The sequence below is a fragment of the Cebus imitator genome, unplaced genomic scaffold (assembly GCF_001604975.1).
Source record: "Cebus imitator isolate Cc_AM_T3 unplaced genomic scaffold, Cebus_imitator-1.0 Scaffold660, whole genome shotgun sequence".
NCBI lineage: Eukaryota > Metazoa > Chordata > Mammalia > Primates > Cebidae > Cebus > Cebus imitator.
In genome coordinates, this window is record NW_016107975.1 from 49,021 (window position 1) to 61,735 (window position 12,715).

At 35.5% G+C, this 12,715-nt stretch overlaps 1 protein-coding gene across 1 annotated transcript; it reads left to right on the forward strand.

Moving 5' to 3' along the window:
• Nucleotides 1-2,205: 2,205 nt before the first annotated feature.
• TAS2R42 (taste 2 receptor member 42) lies at nucleotides 2,206-3,659 on the forward strand. Its single transcript, XM_017518153.2, has one exon. The coding sequence runs from the start codon at nucleotides 2,206-2,208 to the stop codon at nucleotides 3,148-3,150; it is 945 nt and encodes a 314-aa protein (XP_017373642.1). The 3' UTR covers nucleotides 3,151-3,659.
• The last annotated feature ends 9,056 nt before the right edge of the window (nucleotides 3,660-12,715 follow it).

Genomic DNA, 12,715 nt, shown 5'->3' on the forward strand with positions numbered 1-12,715 from the left:
CTAAGCAGTTCCTTGTTCCTCAATCCAGTTAGTAAGTGAGTTTTCATGAATATCGTAAGTACTGATCACCGTCATTATAACACTCCTTGCTCTTAGTTGCTTTGAAATTCTAGTCTCTCGGTTTTCCTCTTCCTTCTGATGGCTTCTTAGTTTTTCTTTGGTTTCCTTATCCTCTGGTGTTCCTCAGGGCCCTTGGAGCACCTCACGTCTTATAGAATCAAATATGTGTTGATATTCTCCAAACCTCTCCATATGGTCAAATAATTTGTTCTGAGCTGCAGTCACAAATATGAAAATGCCTACGCCAACTATACACTTGGATGACTTTACAGATCCTCCAAAATGTTCAAAACAGAAGTCATCTCCCAACTTTCCTCCTTTCTCCTACTTTTTGGCTTCTAAACCTATTCTTCCCCCAGTGACTCCCTCAGGTCACCACACCACATGCATCCAGGAGTGAAAGGAGAGGCTGTCATTGCAGAGTTCTTCTTCTTTTTCTAGCCTCTAAATATATCTCAGAGACTATTGATTCTTTCTCTTAAATGTTTCCCATAGCCATACGTTTCTTTCCATCTCTAGACACTAATTTGGCCAAAGCCATAATTCTCCTTCGTATGGTATTGCTACAGTTCTTCATTTCATTCCGCTGTTCCCCGTCTCTTAAGCTTGCTCCTTTCTCTTTCCCTTTCTTTTCCCTTTCTCATTCTCTCTCTTTTCTCCCTCTCTTCTTTCTTTCCTTCCTTTCCTGCTTACTCTTTTTCTCCTCCTGTCTTACTATAATTGTAAATATTTGTCCTAAATGGAAATATATTTTTCATAGGAAATAACTTACCAGTAGTCCTTTATAAACATCATTCTTAAAATATACACTTTTAAACATTCATTAATAGAATGTGATTGAGGAGTATCACAGCGACATTACAAAGGTCCAGTTTTTAAAAATGATTTCATTCATTTTTCATGTTTATTTTTGTCTGGCAACACTTGAACACTAATTTCTAGTAATAGAATATCTGTTTGCTGACCATAAACCAAGACACATAATCGATAGCTGTGAGTTCAATTATGACGCATTAGGCGTTTGTTGTCAAAATAAATGTTCGTAGAATGTAGAACAAATACTTTTGTTTACTCCTTCCTTATTTCATCTAAAACAATTTTCTGTCTGTCTATTAAGGCTAAATTGTAGCATTATATCTCTGGGCAAAGAGAAAGCAAAACCAAAAATCGGAAAACAAATAGAACATATATAAAACCAAAGTAAAAGGCAAAACTGTGTTTAATTTTGAATAAGTTACTGTAAGATACCTGAGGAACATTTAGATTGAAATATTAGTAGGACTTTAATTTCACAAAAGTAGTTTGAGTTTCCTTGTCTTTTGGATATTATTCTCTCAGTTCAAAATATGACTTGAGTTTCCTCCTGAAATATTAAATATTTTCCAGATCCAAGGCAAATGTCACCTCCTTTTGCTCCCCCACAGTAGTGTTTGTAGTTTCCCATTCTGCTTTGATAGTGTATTTTATTTTTGATTCTGTCTCATTGCTTTTTTTTTGTTTTCAGTATTTTATAAACTTGTTAATGCTTTTTTGTGATAAATATAAATGCTTTTTTTGTGGTAAATATATTGCATTTGCATACAGTCAGACACATAGAAGGCACTTGTAAAATATATTCATTGAATAATAACAAAAATATGTAAATTATTTCTAGAGCTTCCTATGAAAAACAATAAAGATATTTGGATCCAAGTGGTGTATTATTTCAGGTGAGCAGAAATGTCCAATCAGAGATAGTGGGGAATCTGGCTTATATTTGCTTGTTAACATACTTGACTTTAACCTTTTAATCATTACCACAAGTGGAAAGTTTCAGCCCATGCCAATGATAAATGGACACAGAAACTGTTTGGTTTAGAATTCGGTAGCTCTTTCAAAGAAATGAAAACACTTCAGTGAAGGTATGTGAGACTGCATTCCTTAATAGATCTTTTGGGATTAAGATCAGAATTACAGTAAAAACAGGCAAAGACTTACTGAAGCATATGAGACTGTATCCAACAGCAGAAGGTTTTGATTAAGACTGGAAGTGAAATTAAAGCAGTGAAGATAAGTGTCAGAAACGAATGCTATTCTGCAATGGCTTGATTGTAGGTTTATTAGTGATGCAAAGTATTATTAACTTGGATTTTGTTTTCTCTGGAAATGGCCACCGAATTGGATAACATCTTTCTGATTGTGACAATAGTGGAATTCATCATCGGCATGCTGGGGAATGTGTTCATTGGACTGGTAAACTGCTCTGATGGGATCAAGAAGCTAAAGGTCTTCTCAGCTGACTTCATCCTCACCTGCTTGGCTAGCTCCACAATTGTTCAACTGTTGGTGATGCTGTTTAATTCATGTCTAATTGGACTTAATCCATATTTATATACCACATATGGAATAGGAAAACCTGCTGGTATGCTTTTGTACCTGATTAATCACTTGACAACCTGGCTTGCCACCTGCCTAAGCGTTTTCTATTTCTTTAAGATAGCCCACTTCCCCCACTCCCTTTTCCTCTGGCTGAGGTGGAGAATGAACAGAGTGATTGTTATGCTTCTTACGCTGTCTTTGTTCTTACTGATTTTTGAGTGTTTATTGGTATACATGTTTACTGATATCACACTGAATGTAACAGGTGAAAGTAATCTGACTTTATATTTAGATGAAAATAAAACTCTCTATGATAAACTCTCTATGATAAACATTCTTCTTAGCTTGGCCAGTTTGATCCCCTTTTTTCTGTGCCTGGCCTCATTGCTTTTCTTATTTCTGTCCTTGGTGAGACACACTAGAAATATGAAGCTCAGCTCCTTGGGCCCTAGAGACTCCAGCACAGAGGCCCACAGGACAGCCATGAAAATGGTGATGTCTTTCCTTTTCCTCTTCATGTTTCATTTTTTTTCCTCACAAATGGCAAGCTGGATAGTTTTTGTATCATGGAATAACAGGTACTTAAAGTTCATCATGTTACCCTTAAATGTCTTTCCCTCATGTCACTCATTTATTCTCATTCTGGGAAACAGCAAGCTGCGACAGACAGCTGTGAGGCTACTCTGGCATCTTAGAAGCCACATAAAAGGACCAAACCCTTCACCTTTATAGACAGACTTTCTGGAAACTTTTCTAAGAGAATAACTCAATCATGACGATTTGGGGATCACTTCCACTGTTTTCTTTTTTCCTACTGGGTTTCTCTAAGTATTTTGGGACATAACTGAAATTTTCCCCTACCAGGCTGCTTTTGATGACAATTCACACATTGCCAGTCGATACCATCTTAGAAGTAATCATTTTTGTTTGGTGCATTGGCAAGCAGTATTTTAGTCTCAAATATTATTTCGAAAAATCTAAATTATTTAATTTTATATGCAAACGATAGGTAATCTCAACTTTTGGAGAAAAAGGTATGTGATTCTTTAGAAAGCAAGATAGATTATAAACTTGAATGGATAAACGATATATACAATGTTGATAGAAAATCTAATTAAAAACTAAAGTCATAGTAGGAAAAATATAGCTTCGTAGCTTAAAAGCCAAGCATTTTTTTTTTTAGACAGACTCTCACTCTGTCATGAGGCTAAAAAGCGCAGTGGTATTACCTTGGCTCACTACTGCCACCTCCACCTCCCAGGTTCAAGCAATTCTCCTGTCTCAGCCGCCTGAGCAGCTGGAACTACAGGCACACACCACCATGCCTTGGTAATTTTGTATTTTTAGTAGAGACAGGGTTACACCATATTGGTCAGACTGGTCTCAAACTCCTGACCTCAACCTCAGGTGATCCACCCACCTTGGCTTCCCAAAGTGCTGAGATTACAGGCATGAGCCACTGTGCCAGGCCCCAAGCATTTTTTTAAAACAAAAAAAAGTGGTATAATTTTGTTATTAGATGTCTTGTTGATAACAAGGGAATACAATGATTATGTGAGAAAAGCAATATTTTTAGCGGGAAATAAAATAAATTATCTTTAGATGGAACTTGGAAACACATGATTTAATGCTGATCTTAATTTAAAGCCTCAAATAATAAACATTTGGATGTTTCCAGGCACATGATAATTTTACTATAATCTCAGACATGCAATATGCATTTTCAGAGAGGCAGAAATCAATATTTCTACCATGTTGTGTAATATAACTAAAATTATAGATGTTTATCTCTTAATTCACAATTATACACATATTGCTACTACAAAAAGATCATAATCACGTTTTGAGGATGATTGTGTTTGTGTTTGTTTATGTGACATGCACTGTATTGCAATCTGATCACTGGAGTTCTTAGAGGAAAAAATAGAAACAATGTCAACCAGGAAGGCACAGAAAGCAAAGTGGTATTGTTTGCAGAATGTTGTATGTTTACTGTAAATTTTAGACAAGCATATGAATACATAGTGCTGCTGTGATCATGATAATCTAAGATTCAGTAAGGTAACTATAAATTGTAAATAAGGATATGGGTGGGAAAATTTACTAAAACGTTTTGAATATGATGGCATAAAGTATTGTACAGAAGGTATATAATGAAAATTTTAACAAAGATTTCTTTTTAGAATTCATTTCGATATATTCTTTATGTTGTGTTAGAGTACAAAAACAGAAATGTACTATTAAATACTGATAAATACATGCTTGTAAATTAAACTTGATGAAACTACAGGTGAGGGCGCCACTCTACAACTGTGCCCTGGAGCTGGAAAGGATGTTAGAATTATTAATACTCCCCCCTCCCTTTTTATATAAAATGAATTTGTAAGTACATCTGTGCTATATGGTATCATGTATCGATAACAATGATGATAGTTTTAATGATAATGTTGCATCTATTTTTTAGTAATTTGCATCTTACAAAATAAAATGCACACATATTATTTTGATCACTAACTTAGTATTTTCTCAAAGATTATAATTATAATTATACTTTTCTTGCCTTGAAAAAAGGTAATGTGCAAATCTAGCTGAATATAGTTTAGACTTAGATATTGAGTTTATTTTATAGATAGTCTTTTATACAAATGACTTAACCTTGTACTCTTTACAACATAACCCAAAAAACTATTTGTATTTTCGTGTCAGTAAGCTTTTTTTGGTAAGCAATTGATCAAACTCATGAGCAACCTTAGTGGTAAATTAATATACGTCTTAGAGTAACACATGTCTTACACTTAGTAGGTAGCAAAACCAGGAGGATGGGACTACAGGAGCAGGGACCTATTCTCCACAATAAAAGCAAAACAAAAAACTGGTAAAAACAGCCCAGGACATATTCTGGTTATTGCAACTGATGTATTGCAATCTGATTTTTTTTTTTTTTTTTGAGATGAAGTCTTGCTCTGTCATCCAGGCTGGAGTGCAGTGGGGCGATCTTGGCTCATGGCAACCTCCACCCCCAGGATTCAAGTGATTCTCCTGCCTCAGCCTCCTCATTAGCTGGGATTACAGGTGCATGCCACCATGCCTAGCTAAGTTTTGTATTTTCAGTAGAGAAGGGGTTTCGTCATGTTAGCCAGGCTGATCTTGAACTCCTAACCTCAGGTGATCCACCCGCCTTAGCCTTCCAAAGTGTTAGGATTAAAGGCATGAGCCACTGTGCCTGGCTAGTAATCTGCATATTTGAATGGCAAATGGGAGCAAGCTCTTCACCTCCAATTTCTCCCAAACAAGGCCTTTGTGGGAATTTAGTAACACCAAACCAGGATCCAAGAGCCATGCCCAACACATACACTGCCACATGCAGTGCCAGCCCCATGCAAAATGGAGAAAGACTGACACGAATATGACCTGCCCTGGCAGCCAGCTGTTGGGGAAAGAGGAAAATTATCACTCATTTTTATAGTCCCCCTCTCACTTGTCATGTAAATGTTCATTTCAAGAGTCTGGGTGTAATGACTGGGGTTATTTCAATTAATACAGTTGGGTAATGTATAGGAGAGGAACAAATAATCTGTTTTCTACAGCTGAAATTGGCTTATCTCCAACCCATAGCTTTAGTTCGGAAGGCAAATAAGACATAAATTAAGTATACCAAGGCATGTTTTCTGAAACCGTACTGAATGTGTACATCAAGTAGAAACCCATGCCTATACTGATATCCAAGAAAGAGGAGCACCAATTTCCTCATTGCCTCAGGTGGTTTATCTGCTATCTCTTTAGAGGTGGCTTTTTCTAGCAAAACCTTGATTAGACCGCATCTTCTTTCAGCCAAGGTCATGCTTTAGGGGCTGTTTAAAATCTTTTATTTTAGTTTCGGGGTACATGTGTAGGTTTGTTATACAGGTAAACACGTGTCATGGAAGTTTGTTTTACAGATTATTTTCTCAGCCAGGTACTAAGCCTAGTATCCAATAGTTATATTCGGGGGTGTTTGTATATTTGCACAGTCATTTTTCTTTCATTCTAGAAATGGGATGATACTTTGTCTAAAGTAACCATTGCCTACTAAGGACCCTAAGACCAACCTTCACAAGAAAAAGTTGATCTGAAAGGTTTGATGAATTTGAGAAACATAAATAGTCAACTCTTTGTCTCCTTGTATACAGAGCTCATTTCACAGCTTTTTGAGTTTTCCTTTTTAAAAGTAATCAATATATATGCAGCTTCAGCAGATTACAAAAATGCACAGTCACTCTTATTTTGAGCATGAGACTCTAATGCTTGCCAATGTGGGGACTGGTGTAAACCCAAGACACTGGCCCTGTCTTAGGTTTGTCATGAGGAAGAGCCAGTGGGGATGTTTCCCTCTAAAGATTTTGTAGAAAAATCTGCAGCCCTCAGTTTTGAAAATGAAAGGGGTATATATGCTCAGTGAAACCAAAATTTTCAAGGAGACATGAAAGGAACATTTATGGATGGTGGCGATTCAGCTGAGCATATGTCCTCCATGTGTGAAACATGCAATCTCTGTCCCTTCAAGCTGTGGCCCTAGCCCCAGTTGATTGCATTTTGGGTTAGGGTTCAGCCAAAGAAACACTGAAGGCCTCTTCAAATTTAAAAAATACAAACACCACAACTTCAGTGTAGTGACTGTCAAAGGAGTTGTTGCTCAGTTCAATGTATAAAAATAACAAGCTGTGATAGCAAAGAACCAGGAGGCTAATTTTTTGTTCCTAGGTAAGTGACAAAGCTTGCTAATGACAGGACAGAGGGAGTGTCACAGGTATACTGCGTTCCCAGGGATAACCTTTTTCTCTTAGTGGAGCGGGCTCCCAGGGATAACCATGCCCTCTTAGAGGGGTGCTGCTGGCAGCTGTGAGACCCCTGAGTGCCCTAAAAATGTGGGCTAGGCGCATGGGAGAGGCAATAAAAAGGAGCAAAAGTAAAACCCAGGTAGGTTATTTCAGTGGAGATGTCACAGACACAGAGAGGAAATAGAAAGAGTTCAAGGAGACTGTAGGATTGAAGCCAGGAAAGGTAGGGTTAATAATAGCAGCACATAACATCTTCGGTTGAATCACCTTTATTTACTCTCATATAAGCTCGTTAGTATCTTACTCGACACCATTCCAGAACTCAATGTTTTATTTGAATTAGGCCAAAATGTACTTCTGAATGTGTTTTTCATGATTCTTTGGTGGTAATGCCATTCTTTATACTGATAAATAAGGAAATCAATGTTCATACTTTTTCTGATTTAAATTATAGTCATCATTATAAGCTTAGACTAATAATTTTAAATTGTTACCTTATATAGACATAAATTTAATTATCTGCCCAATTTTTTTTGTAACAATATATCTTATGTTTCTACATATAATACTACTTTCTTTATCAGGTATAACACAATCATTTGAAGAATGAAGTATTTAAAGGCAGTTCAACCCTGGAGCTGAGATGGATCTGTAATTATGTACTTTTAAAAAATTGTGATTATTAACTTGGACTTTGAATACAACTCATAGTATATGGAACTTGTGGTTTTTATACTTGTTATTTCATCTTTTATATTTAGTTACTTCAGTGTAACTACAAACTGAAGTGTTCTTTAATCATTGTCTTCTGACTGACTTGTTTTCTGTGTTTGTCATGGCTAAATCACACCTATCAATGGAGTCGTCTTCTCAATTAGCCTTTATCTGACTTGCAGAGCATTTCTGAAAACATCGGTGATCTCTAGGGCTATCTTGCTTCTTGTGTCATGAAATCTAGTTTTCTAAACATCTTCAACTGCCTGGGCCAGAAATAGTTCCTTTTCATGAAGAAAAGTACCAAGCCTCCCCCATCTTGGGTGCCAGTTCAGGATGTTCCTTTTGATCCTGTATGATTTCTTGATTGAACTGGAAAGATTACAGAGGATTGTTGGATTTTTCAAGAGTAGAACAAAAATCTTTCATAAACTCATATATGAATGTAACATTTTCTCTAATTTTAAGGTGTTCCTTTCTTTCCTTGCTCTAATACTTGTTTCACAGTCAAGGCTTTTTCATTTTCTCCTTTTGCGTGCTGTTAGTGAGACCACCAACTAAGCACTAATTCATTCAAACACTGCATGTTCTCACTCATAGATGGGTGTTGAACAATGAGAACACATGGACACAGGGAGGGGAGCACTACACACTGGGGTCTGTTGGAGGGAAATAGGGGAGGGACAGCGGGGGGTGGGGAGTTGGGGGGGGATGGCATGGGGAAAAATGCCAGATATAGGTGAGGGGGAGGAAGGCAGCAAATCACACTGCCACGTGTATACCTATGCAACAATCTTACATGTTCTTCACATGTACCCCAAAATCTAAAATGCAATAAAAAAAAAAAGAAATAGTTATGGAAGACCTATTTTTCAGGCCCTTTATGTTCTACGAATTGGAAATAGACAAATGAACAACAAGAAAGTCCCTTATGTGGTTGTTAAGGGAGTTGGTGGCCAATTTTCCAGTCAGAGTCAAAACTGGCTGAATGAGAAACACATTGCCAGAGAACAAGGCATACAAAATCTGTCCTGTCCTTGGAGAATCATAGATTTGTAGCTTTTGGGTAGAAAGACTTTTGCCTGGGTTTGGGAGGCACTGTGACATACATCAAGATCCTCTCAGTGAGTGTCAGCAATGTACTCCAGACAAAAAAAAAAAAAAAAAAAAAAAAAAAAAAAAAAAAAAAAAAAAAAAAAAAAAAAAAAAAAAATCCATGCGGGTGGCCCACAGGCATTCAATACAACTTTTTAAAGCTCCCAAGTTAATTCCAATGTGCAGTCAAGGTTAAAAACCATTGTATTAGAGTTACAAAATATTCAAATACATAATAATTTAAAATATATTTTATTGTGAATACATTTTTATGAGACAAAGAATTTTACCAAAGGAACAATTAATGGAAAGGAGAATCTCCCTTCTATTTTCCATCTTACATTTCTTTTGCTATTTTCCATCTTTTTTCTTTTTAAAACTCATTTCAGTTGATAAGAGCTTATTCAGAATCAAATAGCCAGGAAAGCATTGGAAACCAAGCTCAAAAGTTCAGTAAAATAGCTCAGATAGAGGAATAATTTTGGTTTCTTTGAATATTCTTTTACATACTTTTGTAAAATCATCTCCCTTTTTAATCTATTTCTTCAAGAAATCCTAAAAGCTTTAGGACCCAAGCCAACTGTCATTGTCTTCATGAAATTAAAATTAGTTATTGACCATGGATTTTATAATACCCTCCGCTTTGTTATAATTGCATTTTGATCAAACTTTGGTCACATTTAATAGTAAAAGCACATTTAATGTTGCTTTTTTTTTCACTACCCTGTGAGCTTTTTGATGCTTCTTCTTTTTATTACACTTAATTCATCCAAAGTAGAACTGAAATATGATGTAGTTTATTTAATGAAACCAATGAATAACACATATATTTAGAGGTTATTTTTTGATAATTCTTTTAAAATTAAGATATTCAAATCCAAATGGTATTGACTTTCAGTTGAAGAGGAAATTATAAATTAGTGTGAAGAAATCTGTTTGATATTTGTGTACTTGACTTCACCCTTCTAGGTGTCCTCACAAGTTGGAAATTGCTGCCAGTGCTGATGATGAGTGGGCACATTTACTACATCCACTATTTAATTTGGAAGCCAGTAGCTGAATGAAAATAATGCTATTTTTTTAAATTAAGATATGTGAGACTGGATCTCCTGGCACATATTTCAGGCCCAATACTGAGATGAATACTAAAAAAACAGATCTTTTGTGAAGATAAATGACATGTTATCAAACAGAAGACCATTTTGAGTTACTTTGAACATTTTAAATTTAATCTGATAATCAAGTTAGATATTATTCTGCAACCTTTTGACAGCAAAGTTATCAGTGAAACATAGTATTATGTTTCTGGATTTGCTACTACAGAAATTGCATCTGGAATTGAAAACACCTTTCTGGTAGTGATGATGGGAGAATTCACAATCTGAATTCTAGGGAATGGGTTCATTGTGCTAGTTGACTGCATTGACTGGGTGAGGAGTCAAAAGATCTTACCAGCCAACTGCATCCTCACCAGCCTTGCTATCTCCAGAGTCAGTCGACTTTGGACAATACTATTTGATTCATTTGTAATAGCATTATGGCCACATCTGTATGCCTTCAATAAACTAATAAAATTTATTTGTATTTTTGGGGCACTGAACAATCACTTAGTTACTTGGCTTGCTGCCTTAGTGTTTTTTACTTCTTTAAAATAGCCAATTTCTCCCACCCTTGCTTCATATGGCTGCGATGGAGAATTAGCAGAGTGCTACTTGTACTCCCACTGGGGTCTTTGTTCTTACTGTTTTCAACCTTGCATTAACAGGTGGACTTAGTGACCTATGGATTAACATCTACATGACATATGAAAGAAACTCAACTTGGTCTTTAGATATAAATAAAACTCAATATTGTAACTTCTGGATTCCTGTCAGTTTGATCTACTTAATTCCCTTTCTTCCATCCCTGACCTCACTGCTTCTTTTAATTTTGCCCTTGATGAGACATATCAGGAATTTGCAGCTCAACACCTTGGGCATGAGGGACCTCAGAATGAAGGCCCATAAGAGGGCCATGAAAATGAAAATGTTGGTGTCTTTTCTCCTCTTCTTTTTGGGTCACTTTTCTTCTCTCCTACTAACAGGTTGGATTTTCCTTGTATAGCAGAAATAGCAGGTCAATTTCTTCATCTTGTTGGCATCAACTATTTTTCCCTCAAATCACTCATTTGTCCTAATTTTGGAAAATGGCAAGCTGAGACAGACTGCTGTGAGACTATCGTGGCATCTTAAGTGCCACCTAAAAAGAGTGAAACCTTCAGTGTTGTAGACTTTTCCAGATTTTTCTAAATTCCAGGGGAATTAATGAGAAAACATTGAAGATGTATTTTAGCATCTGTGTGTCACTCAGATTCTTTTAAGGTATAATTGGGCATCACAAAATTTCCCTAGAATTGCCTATAAAGGAATAATTTATTCATAAAGTCAGTCAATGTAATATTGGATTTTTAAAAAAGTGTCATTGTCATTTTAATATTTGCTAGTAACAAGGCAATATTTGTGACTTGATATAAATGAATATATAATGCAACATGTATTAATTTTATATGTGCGGGCAAATGTATGATTCCATTCATATGTGAGAAAAAAAAAACCAGTAGTATTTGGAAATAGTTCTAAATACCATTAGAACCTAATGCCTACTCCAAGCTGAAGTAGGTGGAATATTTTTATAACACTAAATGAAAGACATTAAGAGCTAAAAATATTTAAAGCATATAATCTCATAACTATATATATATATATACATATATATGGCTTTTAAAGTAAAAGGGCATTCTCTCATTAGGACTCCAGGTAGGAATTCAAGCTATCGTACCTTTGTAGGATAAGTGCAAAATCAATTGGATTTATAAGAAGAAGCTGAACAATTATCCCTGCGTCCATAATGATGCTTATATTTTTACTTTATAGGATCCAAATCACACCTTGACACAGGGTCTCTGTGTGTGTGCCCATGTGTAATGATATACTTTTGTCATATCATGAATACCCTATGCCACATCAGAGAAAACTAATACAACCAATTAATTCCCTAAGGATAAGAACATAAAGGAAATTTATAAGAGAATGTCACATATTTGCATAAATTTTAGACATGTTTGTATTTGTGTATAGTTCTAGGTTGAACTTTTAAAATAAAATAACTTAAAGTAACTAAAAATGTATGTAATACATAATCTTAAGACCAGCAAGTGGTAAAATTATGCTTGCTAATGATATTTCAATTTTGAATACAATAGTCTATAAATGGTAAGCTATAGAGACTATAATTGAAAAGATATTTAAAAACTATCAATAATACCTCTTTATTAGGTTTTACAATTGCCATACTTTCAATGATAGAAGCAACCAAAAAAGTAACTGTAGAAATTAAATGTTGAAAATATATCGATTGTAAGTATGTTTACAATGATGGAGTAGCAGATGCTAGGAAAAATGTAAGAACCATAAGTAAAATGTGCTCTTACTCCAGGAAACTGTACTGTGTGGTGCTCTGATGTATTGATGATGGTGATGATGATGATATATGTATGTCCAGGCCTATACAGACATTTAGGTTTTTAAAACCTCATTCATTGTTACATATTGTATAATACATTTTGTAATGATTATCATGGACATTATCTTGCTGTAGAAAGGACAACATTAAAATCACACTGGCTATAATTA